The sequence below is a fragment of the Sinocyclocheilus rhinocerous genome, unplaced genomic scaffold, assembly GCF_001515625.1.
Source record: "Sinocyclocheilus rhinocerous isolate Xijiao unplaced genomic scaffold, SAMN03320098_v1.1 scaffold1427, whole genome shotgun sequence".
NCBI classification, from domain to species: domain Eukaryota; kingdom Metazoa; phylum Chordata; class Actinopteri; order Cypriniformes; family Cyprinidae; genus Sinocyclocheilus; species Sinocyclocheilus rhinocerous.
Window position 1 is genome coordinate 684435 of NW_015632469.1, and position 23527 is coordinate 707961.

A 23527-nucleotide genomic window follows, 5' to 3' on the forward strand; every position below is an offset into this window, starting at 1 on the left:
CGAGAACCATACTCGGCCTGACCAGAACGGGGCTACTAGCAGCAGACAGACCCCATCCCGGCGCACTCTCTCCAGAACTCCCAGGAGCAGAGCAATCAGGGGAAGGTGTACAGACGCAGCCTCGGCCACGTCTGTACCATGGCGTCCAGTCCGAGAGGAGCTGGAAGAGTCAGAGAGAACCAGAGGGGACAGTGCGATGTCTCCCGAGTCGCAAACAGATACACCTGAGCCTGGTCAAACATTCTCCAAATCTGACACACCACATCTGGGTGAAGTCTCCATTCCCCGGGCCTTGGCCCCTGTCTTGACAGGATGTCTGCTCCCTGATTGAGATGCCCAGGGATGTGAACTGCTCTCAGTGAAAGGAGTTTCCCCTTGGCCAACACAAGGATCTGGTGCACCAGCCTGTAAACGGGCGCGAACGCAGACCTCACTGATGGTTGATGTAAGAGACCACCGCTGTGTTGTCGGTGTGCACCAACACATGATGGCCTCTTAGGTCTGGGAGGAAGTGTTTCAGTGCTTGAAACACAGGCAACATCTCCAGGCAGTTGATGTGCCAACCCTCCATCCTTCTTTGGAACAATAAAGTACCAGCTGTAGTACCCGGACTCTCTGTGGAGAGGAGGGACCACCTCCATGGCCTTCCTCAAGACAGTATTTACTTGTTGTTCTAATACCGGATCCTGCTCGGGACCCACTAGGATGCGAACAATCCTGTTGAAACGAGGCGGTGGAGAACCGAACTGAATTCTGTAACTTCTTTCTACAGTCTGCAGGACCCAACGTGAGATATTTGGCAGACGTTTCCACGCTGCCAGAAAATCTACTAAGGGAATCAGTCTCTCGAGACTGACCTCCGGTGTAATAGGAGCGACCCATTCGGTTCCCTGTAATGGCAGACCGGCAGAGAACGACTGAACTAGCCACTTTGGAGACCACCTCAGAGGTAGCGAGCCTCCCAGAGCCGCTACGTTTCCGGGCGGACACTGAGATGTGTGCTTGCTGGAGACCGCAGTGCCCTGAAGATTTAATTTAACTTTAACTTTAATTTAAATTGTTTTAAACTTTATTTTAAGGTCTAATACTGAGAAGTAGCCCTTAAAATAAAGTTTGACCTTTATATTATGTTTTTCAAGGTTTGTCCTGATTTCAAATCTGGGTGTTTCAGAAGGATAGAGAATATTTTAGTTTGTCTTGAGTTCTGAAACTTGTAATGTTTTTATTGTAGAGTAACCTCTCATATGTGTAAATATCAAGAATATTTTGATTCTGCATTTCATGTTCCCGTTTGACCCTCTTTTTGTGTGACTTCAGACGGCTTGGTAAACTGTGCAGTTGTTTGAACTATTTTATGGCTGTTTTTGGAGCAGGAAAAGAGCTGCATATAAACCTGTTTGTGCATACAGGTTTGAAGTAAGCGACGACAGCACTTCATATTTAAGTCAGCTATTCTTTTTCGATTCAATTTGGATGGCTTTTCATTTTATCTACTGTAAGCATGCGAATACAGATATATCATGCATGTGCATCTGATCGCTTAGTAAAGTAGCAGCACACCTCTCCTCAACAAGAGATATGATTTGAGGAATCATTCATGAATGAATCGAGCTTGCCGATATCCAAAGATGCACATTTATTAAACCTTTTTCCAGCCTCTGAAACCCGTTAAGGTTTGGGAGAATTCCCAGACACACATTTACACCTCCTCCTCCTTCGCACAAATTAGATCTTTACAGAGATAGCGGTGGCTCAGACTCTTCCGGATGATTCACATTGTGGCACGCGTTACAGGATGCATGGCTGATTTTATTCTGGATGACAGCTGGCTCTTCACATCGGGCCACAATGGATGCAGGACAGGACAGGACAACATTGGTAATTAATGACAGCGGCGGCTTGTGTCCATCTGTTATGAGGAGAAAAGGGCATTAAAACTTAAAGCCGTTTCAAGACACGCGGTAATTAATTAAACATGTGCGACTGGCATCCTTAGTTACCACGGAAACCGTCCAAGTGCAATTAGTCACAAAAGCTGATTTGGGAAATAACAACTTCAAAGAACAAGAACTTCACGTGCCTACCAGAGCGAATACAACGCGCTTTATTCTGCTTATGTTTCCTAAAGCAGCAAAATGCAAGACAAATGTGCGCCTCAAACCCAGTCTGTGTTTCATGCATCTGGAGTGTAATCACTAGCTTTATTCACAAACATAAACAACTTACAGTCCCTTGTGAAAAATAAGTCTGCTTAATTGTATTTAAAGTGCACTCGTAGCATTTTTATTTATTTATTTTTTACAAATTGTACTTGCAAATAATAAAATATTAATGAAATTAAAGGCCTCTTAAGTGACTTAGAGAGTTTTTCATGATTATGTTTGACATTATTACTAAGTGCTAAGACTTCATTTGTCATGCTTTAAAGTACACTTAGTTTGATGTGTTAACTAACATACTAAAGCATGTGTAAAGTACTTGATTATTGTAATTATAATTTTAACTTGTGCGTTATTTTATATTACATATAAAGTTATTATATTTTAAATTTATTATATCATTACAAATGTGCAGTTTTGATACAAATTACATTAAAGTACATTTTAGTTTACCATAAATGCTTGTTAGTACATTCAGCAGTACACTTTAACCATATTTCAAAGACAATAAAAGTAATTATGAAATTATATATATGTCCTACTTAAGTGGGGTTAAAGTGCATTTAATATAAATTTAAACTACAATACATTTGCATTTAATTGTAAATAACATGCAATTAGTTCAGTTCACATTTAAGTATATTTTATAAACTTTATTATGCTAAAGTGATTCCATAAAGTATGATAAAGAGTACTTTTTTCACAAGGGTTATCTTGACAGCATTTTGAGGCTTCATAGATGTATTCTTCATTCGAAAGTATGCAAAACCATAATGCTGTCTTCTTCTAATACACCTCATTTAAGCAGCATCTCTTATAAGAAACCAATCCCAGAATGCACTGTGGAACAAAACTTTCATCCAAGACTGAAAACAAGCCACAATAAAATGTCAGCTATGTATGCTCATGTTAATAAAAATTTGACACAATATTTGCATGTAGCATATATTAATGGACATTATTAGAGTACTTTATCAGCTAACTTAGCCACATGCTAACATCAGACTCGACTGGAATCACAAATCCAGATTTTGTGTGAGGTCTGGAGCGGCTACTTTGATTCAAATGAGTCACTTCCGAGATTCACTTCAGTAAGTAAGTGAGGCGCTGACAGCAGAGCTAGTGTCTCCGTTAGACATGTTTAATTAACTCCTTGTCCGATTCAGTAATTTAGCCCCTAGTGAGACCTCTGATATGCACAACCTTCTCCTGACCCGCCAGAATGAGCCGCGCAGCTAAGATCGGTCAGACAGACCTTCAGCGCCGCTGTCAGGCACAGGAGCCCTGCTCTCAGCGGGATCTCTTTCTCAAGCACCCAGCTGCTCTTTATCTCTGCCTCTTTGGCAGTGAGACTCTTTGTCGGAGATCATCGATCGTCTATCTCAGCCGGTCAGGCTTCGGTTGGTTAGATTCAGCAGGTAGCGGTGATTATTTTTTGGAGGCTCTTGTATTTGTCCTGTCTGGGGTGTCACAGCTCGGGATAGTCACTAGTGAAGGCGGGTTTGGTGTCTCATTTTTTGGTTCCCATGCAGACTCTGGATTAATGCAGATGGGCACTGACAGCGCAGCTAAACGTCTTTATAATTCCAGCGCTAATGGGAGCCGTGAAAACAGACTGATGCTTCTGTCGCAGTGAAATCTGCCCCTCGTGCTCACTCTTTCTCACGTCCCCCTCCTGCCCATGTGAAAAAGAAGCGTGCTTAGTTTTATTAAATGTTCACTTATGGTGTATTTCAAATCTTAAAAGAACAGACTGTACTTTCAGATATTATATAAATGAAATAAAAGGCAGCTTAGGTGTACTGTTAATCAACTTAATTGCATGTGTTGATTAATATATTTACGCACATGTAAAGTACTTGATTAGGTAACACTTTATTTTGATGGTCCCTTTTGAACATTCTGTTGACAATAAATAACGTTGCACCTACAAGTCTACAAACTCACATTAGAGTATTAGTAGACTTTATGCTCTGTCGCAGTGAAATCTGCCCCTCGTGCTCACTCTTTCTCACGTCCCCCTCCTGCCCATGTGAAAAAGAAGAGTGCTTAGTTTTATTAAATGTTCACTTATGGTGTATTTCAAATCTTAAAAGAACAGACTGTACTTTCAGATATTATATAAATGAAATAAAAGGCAGCTTAGGTGTACTGTTAAGCAAAATGTGTTAAGAAGTGTATACTCTCTGAAAGAAACTTAATTGCATGTGTTGATTAATATATTTACGCACATGTACTTGATTATAATTGTATCAATCACACATTAGTTTGGGGATCATTTTTAAACTATTAACTATTAACTATAACTTTTGCATCAGTAGACTCCTACTTTGCTGCTTATTAATATCTAATAGTTGTTAAGTTTAAGGGATCTAAAATATAATCATGCAGAATAAGACATTAATATGTGCTTTATAAGTAGGCTACTAATGAACAGCTAATATCCTAGTAATATGCATGCTAATAAACAACTAGTGAGAATTGGTCCCTCAACTAAAGTGTTACAATTTTAACTGTAGTGTGTTATTTGATATTACATTTAAAGGTAATATAATTTAAATGCACTAAATTGCAACTTCATAATTACAAATATGTTTAAATATAGCATACAATTGTCAATAGATGTGACATTAAAGTGTATTTTAGTTTGCCATCAATGTTTGCCAGTGCATTTAGCAATATTTCAAACACAATAGAATTATGAAATTACATATAACGATGTACTTAAGTGGGTCAAAAAGCACTCTTCATTTCAGCTAAATGCACTTAATATGCACATTTTAACTATAATACATTCTCATTTCATTCAAAATAACATGAAACTAAGTGTCTGAAAACACTTGAACTTCAAAAGTTCACACTTAAGTACATTTGTTTTAAATGAAATTATTTCTGTAATAAGTACTCTTTTTAAAAGTATGCTAGAGTTCACTTCTTTTCCACAAGGGCATTTGTGTCTTTTTGTACAATATGTGGCTGTTCAGTGTTCTCCAGCTGATAAGTGTTGTACTGTATGTGTGTGTGTGTGTATGAGAGAGAGAGAGAGAGAGAGAGAGAGAGCTGTATTTCGCAACAAAACAGAAAGATCTGGCTGTACCTGAAATAATGATGAGGTGAAGAAAATTCAAAATTTGAAAATTGATTTTTTTGATTGAGAGCAGCTCCAACATTTCTTAGGTCATTGCTAGAGTGTTCTGGCTGATTTCTAACTTTCTAGGTGGATTGTCACCATCTTGCTGATCTTTCGGGTCAGTTGCATAAACATACAATAGCCACTATGTTAAAACTGTGTCTTAAGAACGAGTTTGACCAAATAGCCATTTGGTAAAAAGTCTTTTTCGGATTGAAATGTACCTTTTTGTAACAGACTGTAAAAAGTTATATCTGGCTGTACCTGAAATAATGATGAGGTGAAGAAAATTCTAAATTTGAAAATTGATTTTTTTGATTGAGAGCAGCTCCAACATTTCTTAGGTCATTGCTAGAGTGTTCTGGCTGGTTTTTAACTTTCTAGGTGGATTGTCACCATCTTGCTGATCTTTCGGGTCAGTTGCATAAACATACAATAGCCACTATGTTAAAACTGTGTCTTAAGAACGAGTTTGACCAAATAGCCATTTGGTAAAAAGTCTTTTTCGGATTGAAATGTACCTTTTTGTAACAGACTGTAAAAAGTTATGACCAGTTTTGCAGCAAACAGATTAGATGCCTAACAGTAGCTCTTTATTTTAAGGACCAATTCTTACTATTAACTAGCATGCATATTACTAGCATACTGACTGTTTGTTTGTACTTATAAAGCACATATTATTCTGCATGAGCATATTTCAGTCCCTTAATCCACACCATACCTAAATTTAACAACTATCTTAACTAACTAGTAATATGCAGCAAATTAGGATTTTATTGAGGCAAAAGTTGTAGTTAACAGTGCAATTAAGTATGTGTCTGATTTTTTTCACCTGCTTTATAGACCAGCAGTGTTAGTGTTAGGAGTTTGTTCAAATCACTACCTAAGATCAATAACAATAGTTTTTCTTCTTCTTCTTGTTCTTTTTTCTCATTAGTTTCTACTGTTGTCATATTTCTGTCCCAGAAACTGAAGTTTATCATTAGGCCTATTCCAGCAGTGTTAGTGTTAGGAGTTTGTTCAAATCACTACCTAAGATCAATAACAATAGTTTTTCTTCTTCTTGTTCTTTTTTCTCATTAGTTTCTACTGTTGTCATATTTCTGTCCCAGAAACTGAAGTTTATCATTAGGCCTATATGTTTTATTTTTGGTGAAAGAACTGAAATCCAGCACTGTCAGATTAATTCAAGCTGCAGTCTTTTCAGATTAATGTTATATGGGCTTTACTCATATTTATTTGCTGCATTATCTGCTCTTATAATCCTCACGTCTGACTAAACTCTAATGCGCAGTGTAAATTTAACAGTGAGTGACTCAGACATAAGATTCCCACACTTTATTACAGATGAATTCCCATGACTTTCTATGACCTCTCCAGAAGCTTACATTGCCTAATCATAAAAATTCAGTTACACAGAGCAAACCTGCTTTAGTCCAAATTGTATCACAATTTTCCCTGTTTCTTCAGTTAAACACAAAAGAAGATATTTTGAACGATGCTGGTAACCATATATGTTAATAATAGGCATGCTAATAAGCAACTAGTTAAAAGTGAGAATTGGTCCCTGTACTAAAGTGCTACTGAATTTTTGGTTGAACTATCCCTTTAAGCTATATTTTTTTAGCAAGCAACTGAGACAATACATGCAAATTTCACTTAATAATGACATCTAAACAAAATAATATCACAGCATCATCACACTTTAGATCAGGGGAACACTATTCACTATTAGTTGCTTATTGTCATGCATGCTACCAGCATATTGGCTGTTTATTACTTATAAAGCACATATTAATGAACTCATTCTGCATAATTTAGATCCCTTAATCCTACACTACACCTAAGCCTAACAACTACCTAACTAACTATTAATAAGCGGCAAATTAGCAGTCTGTTGAGGGAAAACATAGTGAATATGTGTTCCCTATAATCTGAAGTGTCACCAAATTGGTAAAAATCAAAAGCTCATGAATGTGCGTATGTTTCTTCTCCAGCTCACAGATGGTTGAACGACATGTGTAAAGCACATAGCACTTTACACAAAGAACTATAGGAAACACTAGCGTCTTTCCGTATGGATTGAAATGTGCCGAACAAACAGAGGAGCGTGGAGTGGGATCTCCTCAGGTACGTTTGTTTGAATGAAACTCATGAGTCGGTCAATTGCAGCAGTGATCCTTCCTCCCTCATTGCAGATGGCATCCTCCAAAATCCCACTGCGGCAACACGCTTAACCTTGAGAAGGGCTTCACCAGTGCAATGTTTTATTACACCGACACTCGTACACTCAACCTCCTCACCTGAGAACCAACACTGGCCAGCTGGACCCAAAAGCAAAGGGACTGTATAATGACAACAAGCAGTTCACTAAAACCCGTCATTAGTGAGGTTAACGACTGGCGCTGGTTAATGGAGCTGTGTTTTTTGCCCCAGCAGTTGAATCTTAAAGTAAGGGTTGCAAGGCACCTCTAATGCTTTGATTGATCTCCTGGTGGAATGGATGGATAATTTTAGTCACAGTTGCTCATTCAGAGAACTGGGACTGCGAATTGCATTGGCAAATTGGAAACGAATGAAATGAGGGCGTTTGCTTTATGCGGCGTGGGACGATGGATGATACGAGATAATCTGGGCTTGCCATCTCATCTCTCTTTTTCAGCCAAAAGCACTCATCTCTCATCACCGGGCCATGATTAGCATTCATTGGCCCAAAGGATCAGGTGCTCGTTCGCTGCAAATGTGCAAAGCGATGACCTTTCAGAGAGAGACGTAATGGTGCCTGGCAGACAAAAAATCTGCAGACCTGCCACATGGTGAGAGAGGTTCATTTGTACTGTGTAATCTACACTCACGGAAGGCTGTGTAGAGCTCCTGAAGGGTCAGGTGACCATCGTTGTTGTAATCGTCGTAACGCAGGAGGTCTTGCATGGTGCACTCCAATAAGATATTTTCTAAATGCTCCTTTATGGAGATCTGTAAAAGAACAGGAAGAATTCAATTCAGTTACATACAGAGCTGGGTAGTAATTGATGTAATCTGAATTACTCAAAAAATTAAGTATTTGTAATTAAAGTATACTACATTGCTCATAGTATTATTACAATGCTCATAATCAGATTACAGTTACATTTTATTGATTACATGGTAATCAATGGCAGTAAATGGCAGTAAAATATTCATAATTTATTGATTCTCCCTAATTCTTTTTCTCTTTTAAATGTTCCTTTCTAAAAATAATACTGTGTGTCATTTAGCTTTAACTATATTCACAAATGTGGTATAAATAAATTTGCAAACCATGCTCAAAAATTAAGTATTTGTAATTAAAGTATACTACATTGCTCATAGTATTATTACAATGTTCATAATCAGATTACAGTTACTTTTTATTGATTACATGGTAATCAATGGCAGTAAATGGCAGTAAATTATTCATAATTTATTGATTCTCCCTAATTCTTTTTCTCTTTTAAATGTTCCTTTCTAAAAATAATACTGTGTGTCATTTAGCTTTAACTATATTCACAAATGTGGTATAAATAAATTTGCAAACCATGCTTCTGAATTTGAGGGGAAAAGCATCTCTCAAGCTGTTAGATCATGTGTGAAACAGATAATTATGCAAGTTACTGTTGATTCTGGAAATCTGGACAAAAATATTTCAGGCTTGGAAGACTTTGGGCGTGTAATGTCATTGCTGTATTTATTAATGTTTGTTCATGTAATGGAGAGATTCCCAAACGTTTGCTTTTTTGTTTGATGAAGTTTGATAAAAAAGTAATCTAAAAGTAATCTAAAAAGTAGTCAGAATACATTACCTAAAATGTGTAACCTAGATTACGTTACTAACTACAGCTTTCATCATGCAAACTGACGACATTGTAAGTAATCTACTCAGAACGGGTTACATAACATCATTTACAGGTATGATGAAGCTCTTGTCTTGTACCACGACACTGCTGTTCTTGATGCTGATTGGTTGACACATGCTATATGGGTGTTAAAGGAAGAGTTCACCCCAAAATGAAAAACCTGTCAGTATTTGTTCACCCACATGTCATTCTGAACCAGTGTGCTGTCCAGATTTCAATAATGGCAAAATCTGAGTCAGCAGAACCTGATTTGGGTTAAACATGAGCTTCAGTAGAGGAGAGGATAATGAAACCAGTACTTTCAGTCTCTGATACTCTGAATTATCAACGGTATTGAAAATGAAATCAGAGGACATTAGTATTAATATACTGTAATATTGATTTGCGACAGTGTTTGTTTTCTTCCCTTGTGAAAAAGAAGAACATATTAGCATACTTTTTATTAAGAGTACTTATGGATAAAAACCTAATTTAAAATAATATACTTAAAGGAATAGTTTGCCCAAAAATCTTCATTTGTGGACAGTTTACTCACTCTCAGGCCACAAGATGCACAACACCTTAATAATTGATTTGTTTCTTCTAAACATGTAGGTTTTGTCTTCTCCAGATGTTAACTGATGGACTGGAGTGGTGTGGATTTTTGTGATATTTTTATCAGCTGTTTGGACTCTCATTCTGACGGCACCCATTCACTGCAGAGCATCCATTGCTGAGCAAGTAATGGAATGCTACATTTCTCCAAACCTGATGACAAATTTATCAACATCTTGGATGACCTGAGGATGTTTTCATTTTTGGGTGAACTATTCACATGAACTGCAAACTGAATGTAATATTTTTGAAAACTTAATTGCACGTTATTTAAATTTTCATGAAAAAAGTATTATAGTTTAAATTTATTTGAAATGCAATTAGTTGAATTTAAGAGTGCTTATTTATTTTATTTAAAGCAGTTATGGTAAACCTGAAATATACTGTACTTTAATGTCATTTCTATTGAAATGTGTATGTCCTGTATTTAAATTTATTTATAATTAAACATTTGTAATAATGAAGTTGAAATTTAGTACTTTTAAAATATATTAACATTACATGTAATATCAAATAACACTACAGTTAAAATTATAATCTAGTACTTTACATGTATTTCAAAATAAGTGTAGTTCTTTAAAATATGACAAAAGATGATTAAAGCGTAATGATTTAAATTGCAATGAATTTTAAAAGTGTATTAAGAATCATAGTGATGTAAGTGTTTACATTTGTTTACAAGTGTGCTACATTTCTTTTTCTTTTCTCACAAGGGTTAGTGGAAGCTTTAAAATAATAAGCAGGTAAAACTCAAATTAATATTTCATTTTATATATTTGGTCAGTAGCTGTGCAACAAGCAACTTCACTATGAATAGAACTGAACTGAATAGAAGAATAATGATTCCTCTACATTGGGTTTCACAGAAAAACAGCAGATTATTGGTTTGGAATGATTCTGTAAATAATGACTCAGAAATGTTTCCTAATCTTTGACATAATATGCAGGATAATGTGCAGTCCGGCGGTCACTATGGAAAAATAAACCCCTTCAGAGTGGAGCGAAATGACCAGCTGAAGGTACACTATCCCTTGCTTATATTCCTCCATATCTTCTTGAACTGCAATCCTATGGGTCCCTCACCTCTGCCAGCTCCTCACTGCTCAGACGGCCGTCCTGGTTTCTGTCTATATACTTGAACATTGTGTCCACTAGGATCCTCCTCTGGTCCATGGCGTTTGCTTGCTCGTCTATGGAGGTCCTGGGCTGCATGTCCAGCAGCATGCTCTTCAGCTTGTTGTACTCCGCCATGGTGCACGTGTCTCCTGTAAAGCACACCAGAGGAATTTAATTAGCTGGATATGACCGAAGGCATTTATGCATTTGCATTTATGCACGGACGCGTTTGCGATTTGCATTTTTGGACAGTCGTTCAGTGCAGGGGTCTCAATTAATTCACTGTAATCCTGCGATTTACACCCAAAGACAAAAGGTAAACATTCTCATTTAGACACTTTAGCTGTATCGCAGCTTCTTTCGGCGGTGAGGGATTAGCAAGCATGTTTTAAACTGTCACATTAATTCCCATGCGGCTCCGCAGCACTTATGTCTATAAAAGACAGCGGGGAAAATGAGAACCATGATTAATCAAGTGTAGTAGTGACTGTTTATTCCTCACTGGCAATAAAATTATGCAAACACAGCCCACCCGCTGAGCCACTCTTTAAGACCCCTCGAGTGGGAGGAAGATTTCTTGTATCCGGCACGGAGGCAGCGCAGAAGACGACAGTGTATACAAAGCTCTGCTCGACCGATGAGAGGAGGAAATATGGTATGAATAAGTCATTAGGTGACATTCCTCTACATGACGGATCAGAGCCGCCCGCTGAGAGGAGTCTCACTACGTCTAATGAAGAAAACAGCAGTCAACAGTAACTGATGCTGACCACCGGCAGCTTCTGACCACCACAGTATACTGCAGGAACTGAACAATCTCAAACACACACTGGGACGACAGTGTGCTGTGTGCTTTATTGGCCACATACACACTGTAAAGTTTCAGGAGTGACACATTAAAAAACGGGAGTGAATCCCTTATTATTATTATTATAATGCTTCTCTTCAAATGCTTCTCTTTTGCTGACAAGAGATTTATAAATTATGTTTCATTACCAACGAAGATGTTTGGGGAATGTTGCATTTTCAAATGCCTGTTATAAGACACTGAAAACACCGAAAAGATCAAACTCTGAAACACGCAGCGCATCAGATTACATATTTATATAATTACAATGTCTTTAAGATTTAATAAACACACTAAGCCATATTGCTTTCCCAGGCATTGTTAGAATTACTTAAAAAAAAAATGTTTCCAGCAAACTGGAAGGTAATTTTTCTCTCGTTTGGCACTTGCCGAGTATTAATTTTAGGCCATGCATGGCCATAAATGTGTGACAATTCTCTTACTTAAAGGAGTCATATGATGCAATTTCATTTTTTCCTTTCTCTTTGGAGTGTTACAAGCTCTTGGTGCATAAAGAAGATCTGTAAAGTTGCAAAGACTAAAGTCTCAAATCCAAAGAGATATTCTTTATAAAAGTTAAGAGTCAGCCACACCCCCCTAAAACGGCTCGTTCAAACACGCCCCCACATATCTACCTCACTCAGAATGCTTACACACTAAATAGAAACTAACCCTACTCTTTACACTTGTTAATACAGGGGAAATCATTCTGTTTTGGCATTAAAATTATATTTCTGTGTTTTCCTGCAGCACATATTCATACAGTACATAACCTCAATGTCAAGCCTGTCTGTTAACATGACATCAGGGTCGTCTCCATACACAAACCTGCTCTTCTTACCCACAATCCCGCCTTGATTGATCACGTACGACTCTGACGGGAAGGTGTTCCGTTTGGTACTTTTCAAACATGGTAATGAAGTACATCTATCACTCAAGTGCTAAGGGAAAGGTCAGTGCTGAAACGTATAAATTGTTATGACATGCCATAAATCTGAGTTAATCCTCAAATATATCCTTTTTTTCTCCATGAAAGGTATCACACAGGTCTATAGCTCTTCTTCTTTTTCACTTTCACACATACTCACACACACACACACACACACACACATACATACATGCACGCAAAAATATCGACCATGAAGCACATTTCAGAGAGCGCAATCATGTGACTTACATTGCATTGCATTACAGGATAAAAAGGTCTGTTTTTTTTTCTTCTTTTTTTTTGAATGTATGCATGTTCACTAAACATTGTGTTATTTAAGTGTTCATTCAATAAACTGCACTGTCAGTATTATATTGACGGTCGATTCCCTGCTCTCTCACAATGCAAATATGCATGACAACTAAGAACACATTTCTGAATTTATCCGATTAAGATGGCACTCAAATAAACTCAAAACACTATAAACTCAATTTTAAGGTTAAACAGCACAGTCAAATCACACGGCTGAGCAGACGCTACAATGGCATGTTGACAGAGCGCCGGTTTAAAACACTCTGAAAACTCTCAAAACAGCAGTGACCGATTCAGTGCTCTATTAGGTTCAGTCAGATCTGTTTCTCTTTGTTCTGCCGCTACCCAGCGGCCTTTAGACCGTCCAAAACGAGAGATGGCAAGCTCGTCTGATTCCTCTGGAGCTTTAGAACACGTATCTTCTGACCTTTAACATATTTCTGTTTACATCTCTTTTCTACCAAAAAAGAAAAGTTCATTGGCATTTTGCGTGACTAATGAAGACTTGATGGGAATGTAAAGATATGTTATCTAATCAAACAGCAGATTTCACAGTGTAATCAGCAGAATCTCTTCTGTTCCTGAGTGTTTTAGCAGCAGTACGGGAAGCCCGTGAAGCCATGCTGTGATGAATAACTGATCCGTGATGTTCAGTACATCCTCGACTGTATTACACAGCAGGACGCCATGCATGGACATGTATGATCAATCAGTTATGGTGAATACATTGAATAAAATCTACATAAACCCAATTTATACTCATACAGAAGCTCACAAATGATTATGTAAATTCACAGATTCAAACATATGGCAAGCCATTTTGACATTTAATCCTTAAAACGCATGTATTTTCATACTACTTCTTAGCTACTAGTATCTATTCTATTAGGTACTACTATTTATTCATTAACTACTAGTGTTTATTCCTTAGGTACGAGTAACTTTTTAAAGATATTATTCATTAGATACTAGTTCTTACTTATTTGATAGTACTTACCTATTAGTTACCGATAGATACCTATGTAATAAATATTAGTAGTAATTCATTAGGCACTAGTGCTTATTTATTAGACGGTAGTATATTTTGTAATTGTTACTAGTAACAATTATTTTATCTTAGTAGTCACAACTGATTTTTTACTCATCTTATGTCAAATCATGTTATTAGTCAGAATTATGGAAGCCTGTTTCTGCCACTGATTTAAAAAAAAAGTAAAAAAAAAAAAAAGGTAATTGCAACTTTTATCTCGCAATTCTGACTTTTCTCAGAGTTGTGAGATATAAACTCGCAATTTCGAGACAATAAATCAGAATTGTGGGATATAAAGTCGCAGTTCTGAGAAATAAAGTCAGAATTGCTAGATATAAACTCGCAATTCTGAGATTTTTCTCACAATTCTGAGTTTATATCTCACAATTCTGACTTTTTTTCCAAAATTCTGTCTTCTTTTCTCATAATTGTGAGATATAAACTCGCAATTGCCAGTTATGAACTCCAATTCGGAGAAAAAACTACTATTTTCTTACAATTACGAGTTTATATCTCACAATTCTGACTTTATAACTCGCAATACCATCTGATGATTAAGTACTAGTATCTAATAGTAGGTAATAATATCTACCTAATAGATAATACTATCTAATGAATGAGTACAAATATATAATAAATAAGAAAAAGTATCTAATGAATAAGCAGTAGCATCTTTTAAAAAGGTACTAGTAGTAAGAAGCACGAGTAACTAAAGAATAAGTACTAGTAATTAATAGAATAGATACTAGTAGCTAAAAAGCAAGTAGCACAACAACAGATACTAGTACGTTTTAATGATTAAATGTTAAAATGGCTAGCCATAGAACCAGCTGCATTGAGATTTAATGAATTTAAATCCTTCATATTCTTCATATCATGTAAGGACACAATAATAATGTGCTGTCATTACCCTGAGGAGCTATTTCTACCTGATCTGCCCTTAATGACTTTCATTGCTGCAACCTAATGTAGTCAGACTGATTCAGTCACGTTAAAATCATATTTTTGACTTGAATAAAACCAGTTCATTTATGAAGCACTTTCTGAAGTCAACTGACAATCTTTTCTTTACAGTGCTGGCAATGTCTCTGCAGTCTGTTCAGCAACATGATCAAAAAGCTTTTCCTGTGATTAAATGAATCCTCTTGAAGTTAGAAAAGGAACTCTTCAGAAGCAGACGTGTTATGTATCCATTTAGTTCAGCATATTAGTGAAAGAATCGGGCCTTTGACAGTCAGACAGTCAGTTTCTGTACATATATAAGGTTATAAGCAATACGGCTAATCCCTGTGGATAAATGTCACAAGCTGCAGGAAAGAAGTGCTGCATATATTTAGGTCTCAACTAGTGGTTGCTATTATCCTGTCAGGCATGGCATTTAAGATCAAAACACAGTATTCGCCACTTCAAATGTTCAAAGTATGCAATAAATACCAGATATAAATGTTTTTTTCTCATCTACACCTGAGCAAGGCATGCCGTAATGCAACACTAGCACCAAGGTGAACCCTTTTCTCAGGCATTACACAACTGGACAATAACCAAATAAATCCCCCCAAACACAGTGGGAGACTCACCTGGCAGTTTTCTGACCCCAGATCTGTCACCTGACAAAGGGTTTGTAGGTGGAAACAATTGCACGGCTGTCAAACACTTAATGGATTAAGAGCAGGAGGAGCAGCACAGGACTTGATTACAATCTCAGCATCAGTGTGTGCTGCTGCAGGACACTGTATGTGCACTTCAGCTCTTCTAGGGCTCAATCAATAGCACTCAGCCTTTAGCAGCTTCTGGGTTTTAAATGGACTAACAACAGCTGCTGGACACATCGGCTCATTCTGTGTACAGGAAACAATCCAAATCCTCAATCATAATGCAAAGATAAATTAACAAACCTAAATATGAGAGAGTGGGGCAAGATATCCTTGTGAGGAACTACCCTTCAAGCATACTGATGAAAAGACAACTTACACTTTAAAAGAATATATTCAAATGTGAAAAAAAATGTTTTCAGACACAGTAAACTAATATAAAATGCAATTTTGTGGAACTAGAGTGTTTTTCTGACTCATGTACAGTACATTTTTATATTAAATTTTTATAATTACTTTTATTGTCAATTGAAATATGGTTAAAGTGTATATTGCCAAATGTATTTATTTATGGTAGACTAAAATATACTTTAATGTATGTCATTTGTAATGATGAATTTGCATTTTAGTACATTTAGTACATCATGTTAACTTCAAATGTAATATCAAATAACAAACTACAGTAAACTGTATTTAACAACAAAAAAAGCAAACACTGCAAAACACTGATTTAAAATGTCCTTTAAAGTAAAGTGTTTAATTTGACATGATTACAAAAGTGCACTTTAAAAAAAAGTGTGTTAAGAAACAGTAAAGGAAATTTATTTTTTTATTTCATTAATTTTATATTATCTGCAACAGTTTGTTTTACAAATATATACTTTTAACAATTGATGTTCACTACAAGTGCACATCCAATACAATTAGGCACACATATGTGTAAATATGAAAATCAATGCAGTTTAGTAATGTATCTGTGTATATTAGTATACAAATTACATGTATATTTGTGTATATTATATGTGTTTATCTATTACTTTGCAATCGAAACAGAAGCCTCTTGATGCATTTTCAAGTAATAGCTCACCCCAAAATGAAAATTAGCTGTTAATTAACTCACCCACAGGCCATCGAAGATGTAGGTGACTTTTCTTCTTAAAGATTTTTAGCTGAAACCATGGTCCTTGGTGATTCATAAAATGCAAGTCAGCAGCTATGGCACTTAAGAACAAATCGGGCAACACAAAAATAATACGCAAAGATAAATTAACAAACCTAAATATGAGAGAGTGGGGCAAGATATCCTTGTGAGGAACTACCCTTCAAGCATACTGATGAAAAGACAACTTACACTTTAAAAGAATATATTCAAATGTGAAAAAAAATGTTTTTTTCATGAACAAATCTTTCTTTTGAATCAGTTCTTTTTAGAATGATGAGCCGCTGATATGCGCATGCGTGAACCCAGCTCTTGAATGATGGTCTGTGCAAAAAACTGAACATTATTTACAACATTATTACCTGTAATCCAGAGCCACAGGCAAATAGTTCAGTTCATGAACAAATCTTTCTTTTGAATCAGTTCTTTTTAGAACGATGAGCCGCTGATATGCGCATGCGTGAACCCAGCTCTTGAATGAAGGGGCCAAATGAATGTTTTTATGGTTTCTCATGGTTATTGAAACCTATCAGAAAGAACCAGTTTGCGAAAAAGAATCAGATTTCCCGTTTGCATGAGGCTCTGAATTACAGGTAATAATATTGTAAATAATGTTCAGTTTCTTGCACAGACCAATTGTTTCACTTCATAAGACCTCAGTATATATCGTCATGGTTATTAATTTTGTGTCGCCTGATATGCCTTTTTTTGACTCTCAAAGTGACAGAAACTGCTGACTTGCATTTTATGAATCGCCATGGACCATAAAAAATCTACTGAAAAAAAAAAAGTCACCGACATATTGTATGGCCTGAGTAAATTAACAGCATTTATTTTTTGGGTGCCCTTGGGGGGTGAATTATCCCTTTAACTTTGAAGTTACTGTAGGTTCATATGATAAATGCAACTTAAGGAGAGCAAAAATATATTATAATCATTGTTTCTCTCAGCAACTATTGTACTTGACCATTTTTATCAATAGCAGCCAATATGGCTGATCTGTCACTATTTGAAGGGTTTTCCCTTTGCTATTGAGTCATAGAGCTATTTTCCCATTCACCCTATAGGAATCACTATAGAATATGCTGCATTGACATATAATACAGAGTATGCAGAAAAAGCAATAATATCAGGAGATGCAATTCCACATTTTCTATTCAGAGTCAAGGTTAGAGACACCTCAGAACAAGCCGTCTCATTTCAATAAACTGTGGGGCACAAACACATAAGCGTCCATTTATCTGAAACACTCTTCACAACAGTAGTTGGTCCGGAGCCCAATCTCTGTCCCCGAGAGGCTTCTAGACTGATGAACGGCTCCAGACTCATTCAGGTAAACAGGGTGAGTGAAAGTCACCGACTGGGGAGCAGAACTAATGAACGATCTAATTAATAAATCAGCATTCACACGCAGATGATGCTCTCAACAATTGAGTCTCATTTGTTATTGTATCTGGGTCGAACGTGTGTCCCTCGGCGTTGGACAAATCCTCACAGACATGTCAACACAAGCGCAGTTATGAATTAGCACGATGGAAGAGATCTGAAGCTGAACTATTATTGTGTTTAGCAGGTTATTTGCCTGACAGAGCACAACATTTTAGAAATTTAAAGTCAACAGCTTTAACTACCCATTTTATTTCCTCTAGACACTGTAAAATTGGTTACCTGCACTTGTTATCTTAGCTATTTCTACATGATTTAAACCACAACATTTGTTTTGTTGATATAAATTGATGTATAGAGGTTGGTTCAGTGATATTATAGTAAGTAACATATTTGACTTGAAAACCAGTTAGATATTAATTTTTTTTAAAATGTTTTATGTGACATATTTCTGAGTGAAATAGGGGATTCGTTCTTCTCCTGAAACAGGTTTTTTGACTGAAACAAGAAAGATTGGGTAAAGTTACTTCTACAAGTATTGCATTACAATATTTCATTACTCCCTAAAAAGCTACTACATGTAAATACGTTACGTAGTTACTTTTTATGGAAAGCAATGCGCTATGCTACTTTTAAGTAACTTTTTCTCATCTGGGCTGGCTTGATTGTTTGTTTTTAATATAAAAAAGTTATATTTTTGGCAAATGTAAAAGCCCTTTCCGCTTACTTTGTTTAAACATGTTGTCTAATAATTTAATAGTCAGAACTGTTAAACAGAGACTGTAAAATAATAAAGACGGAGAATGGGAGTTTTGTGCACTCTGTGTTTTCATTGCTTTCAAAATAAAAGTCCAACATAACTGTCAAACTGAAAAAAATACTGGTCAATGTTGATCATTAAAAAATGCCAAATATTGGCTAATATATAGGCTTTGGTGATGTATATATCGGTTAACCACTATAGCAGAAAAAAATCAGAAAAAAGTGGTGTATGGGGAGGGCAGGTAAACAATGCCAAACCACTCAACAATATTTCACAGTCACCCTATTGCCATCTTTAAGCCATTTAAACCTAATGGCTCCATTTCGCTCTGTCAGGTGAACATTATAATGCTGAGAGACCCTCCTTTAGCTGTGTCGCATCAGATGGGAAGACATGTTTTAAATGATCCACTGAGCTGGTTCTCTATCCTCGGAGCCTGTCGCCTGGCGAGCTGTAAACTCAGGATGAGGACGCTCTCCAAGGTCTGAATTTATGCATTGTGCAAATGTTATGCCAATGCCTCCATTTTCTGTCTTTTTTTAGCTTCTTCTCCTCCTTCAATTAATATCGTGCTGCAAAGCGTGCTCCATTACCCAGAGGCAGAGGGGGAAATGTGCTTTGTCTGATAATATGAACACGTTTCCCCTGGAGCCAGCTTCATCTCCCACAATCCTCATCATCAGTCGGCTGGCTAATCTGAACACAATGAGGGAAGTTGGGCTCCATTGACTGAACTCTTAATTAAAACCCAGACAAAAGTATCTCATTCTCAACACTGCCATTAGGCTGGAATGAAAGAAGCTGAGCGAAGACACACACATGCCCTTAGAAAGCAGCATTACAGATAGCTGCTAAAGGACTTCACTATACTGTCATTGTTGAGATATAATAACCAGACAAATAGCCAAGGAAGTCAAGCCCTACAGGGACGGGATTGGTTTTGAAAACATACGTTTCTACCTCATTCATGTTTATTGTCATTTTGAGTCATCCTTATATTCAATCTATGCTAGGTTCATTAGATTCCCAAACCACCAGGGGGCCCTCATGCTCTCAAAAACACTGTCATAGCAAAATGCAGCAGAAAATCATACCCACTGCGCCGGGAAAAGCAGGTATATCTAATATATGCATGCATCTTCTCTCCTTGTAATGCCTAATAAAGCAGTGTTTATAAGTGCAGCGCTGCTTTGTTTACAGAGGTTACCTGGAAACAGTTCTATTTCTGCTGTTCCATAAGCGCCACCTGCTGTCAGACATGGATTTACATTTTCATTCAGGCCTACTGCCATTTGTATTAAGACCAATGTGAAAATTGGACTATATTTTTGTTGTAAATCTTCAGCGGTAAATGGAAAACAAGTTCATGTGCATTCTAAAAATCAAAACACTTCAGATAATAAGATTTAAGCCTTGTCAATTGAACAATGATCTTATTATGATAGCCTTTATGAAGCAGACACAAATGCCAATAATTTATCATTTTGACTCATCTTTTTCTTAAAAATTATATAAAGGCTGAAATGTGTTATTTTATAAAACTTTCTTTTTTTTTGTTAGTGGATAACATGCTATTTTGAAAGTCACCCAATCAACATTTATTTATTTATATTTGTATAAAATCCGGCCATCATTTTTAATGTTATTAATTTAATGCTTATGCAAACAGAAGTGCATAGTGCTGCTAATTTTATTTGTTGTTTTTGTACTTTCTGAACATTTCCAGCGCAATTTAGCAACACCGTCAATAATCATGATAATTTTGGTCACTTGGTCACTGTGATATTAAACTTTCTCTAGTTCCGAATAGCTCATATTAATGCTTTAATGAACATTATCCCTTACAACCTTTAGTCCAAAGTATTGTTTAGGGCCCCTAAAAGGCTAGAACTAGCTCAGTGTGATATTCATGGCAAAACTTTATTTTAAGGACCAATTCTCACTATTTACTAGCATACATATTACTATATAGATATACAGTGGGTACGGAAAGTATTCAGACCCCCTTAAATTTTTCACTCTTTGTTATATTGCAGCCATTTGCTAAAATCATTTAAGTTAATTTTTTTTCCTCATTAATGTACACACAGCACCCCATATTGACTCTACTTGAAGTACCAAAATTGGCTTTTTACATGTGCTTATGGAATTATTGGGTTGTAATCCTTCATTGCACATTAAAACAATGGATGATGTATTTGATGTGTGCTTAGAACTTTATTCTTCATGAAAAACAATCCTTTCTTTTTCTTTAATAGTAAATGAGATGCATTTGTTTTTTAAATCCGGTTTAATGACTATTAAGTAAATTGTATTAGACTTTCTTGTAAGACCTATATTTGACATCTTTTTTAATATAAAAATAAAGCTTTAAGAAAAAATATGCTAAAAATATGATAGAATTGAGGAATTCAATCTGACTGCAGAATCATAAAGTGCACTGTTTATACAGTAGGTAACCTAAATTTGTGCAGAACAAGCAGAACTGGCATTTATATATATGTATATATCAGGAACTTCTAATGCAAATGTCTAGCAAATATTCAGTCTACTATACTGAACATTTTCATTTATTTATTCTTTTTATTTTCTGCGAATAAACATAAGCACAGTGGCATCACAGCATGCATGCAGGGTAGTATTGAATCTGATTTACGTGCTTTCAGTCTGACTGAGCTATAAATCAGATTATTAGGATGCATGTAAACATATTTTAGATATTTCTATTATAGCTCAGAGAGCTGCAGGGATATGCATACGCACTCATAGCAGAGACCTTCCTAAAGTGAGATGTTAGAGTGAACGTGCAAATGAAGTGGTAGAACAAAAATACAGATGTCAAACTCAGTCTCTCCTGATTTTCACAAGCTTCCTGTGGCCCTGGATTTCTCGACAGGCTGTCAATTGTTTCACCACAGTAGGTCTCACGAGACTGCTGTTTTCATGCAATTATTCCAAAGGGAACTTACTACATGAAAACACACATCCAATTAACACACTGAACAGAGAACTCGTTTTACAGGATTCTGGAGCAAATAAACTCTGTGTAATTTTTTTATTTATTAGAAAACACATTGAAACTGACACTGACTGGCACAGCAACTATAAAAACATTTCTTTAAGAGATAGTTCAACCAAAAATAAAAATTGTGTCATCATTTACTGACCCTCAAGTTGTGCCAAACCTGTATGAGTTTCTTTCCTCGGATGAACACAAAATAAGTTATTTGGAGAATGTTGGTAACCAAACAGTTGCCATCAGACATTGACTTCCATAGTATGGAGGGGAAAAAAGTAACTGTATGGTTACCAACATTCTTCAAAATATCTTCTTTTGTATCTGCAGAAAGAAATTCATACAGGTTTGGAACAACTTGAGGATCAGTAAATGATGACATTTTTTTTAGGATCATTTTTAGCCAACATAAGCATTTACTGATGTCACATAAGCATTGAAGGGTTAGGATCAATGCAACTGAAGACAAAGCAAGCTCTGCATTAATTGACAGTCATTTTAGCAGAATAAGTAATGGGTATCTTTATAGAGAATTTGACACAACCATTTCAGATCCTGGAGTTTCTTTTAATGAGTTTGAGATTATGGAGAAATACAAAATGTGCGTTCTGAAATATTGCATTTGCAGCTTTTAACACTTTAAATTCTTTAGTGGTGGAAATCAAATACCTGAGTAACAGTACAGATTCTCTAACAAAATATTACTCCTGTAAAATAATACATACTCATGTTCCATTTGACTTCAGTAGGAGTACAAAACTACCTGATGTAATGTCCTGAAGTATTAAAGTAATGGAATGTTTATTATTTATTCTAGCCTACTCAGACTAGTCATTAACCAGCACTAATAAGAAAGATTTCTTATCGACAGACTATTGTGTATTGTATTGCAAATAGCATGTATTGATCTGAAAATAAGCAAACTTTTTTTATTATTACCAAAACACACCATTACACACTATCGAAACATTAAAGTTCAGTATACAAAAATATCAATTTAGGTTACTGATAATTCAAGTGTGCAAATTATACACCTTATAGTATTTTTAAAATAATGAACAACTGAGTTTGTGTAAATATGTGGCTACAAACAGTATGAAAACACAATGCATTAATATTTTAAGAATAATGTTATATTTTAAGAATAATAATGCAAACATACTACTTTTCATTTACAATAATCAATACTAAAATTCAGCATTAGTAACTTACTTTTTGCGCCATCGGTCACACACGCTCACGTTATACTGGTTTGTGGTCATTTTGACCTGATCATTGAATCAGTGAGTTGTTGACTCAAGAACTGCTGCAGTCCATTCAGTCTGATTCATGAATGAATCTTTCAGTGTGATTCCTGAACCAATTCAACAGATTCACAAATCGGACATCGTTCTTTTGTCTCAGAGGCAGTGGTGATTTCTTTGGTTCGACATAACAGATACATGAGAAATGCACTTGAATACAGTAATGAAGTGAAAATACTTTGTTACTGTCCACCACTTAAAGTCTTACTATAAAGTATCTATTTTAAAGCATCAAGGAGCGTGATTTATACATAGAGTAGGATTTGTTTCTGGATTAATATTCAAACTCTAATTCTAATTCTATCATAAGGTGTCA

At 36.1% G+C, this 23527-nt stretch overlaps 1 protein-coding gene across 1 annotated transcript in view; it reads right to left on the bottom strand.

The window, feature by feature from the left end:
• fstl4 (follistatin-like 4) overlaps window positions 1-23527 on the bottom strand; it is a 202096-nt gene that overhangs the window by 66369 nt on the left and 112200 nt on the right. Inside the window, exons 5-6 of the mRNA XM_016555391.1 lie at window positions 10842-11023; window positions 8145-8265 (exon numbers count right to left, since the gene is read on the bottom strand). Of these exons, the coding sequence (XP_016410877.1) occupies window positions 8145-8265; window positions 10842-11023 (303 nt within the window). The remainder of the gene's footprint in view (window positions 1-8144; window positions 8266-10841; window positions 11024-23527) is intronic.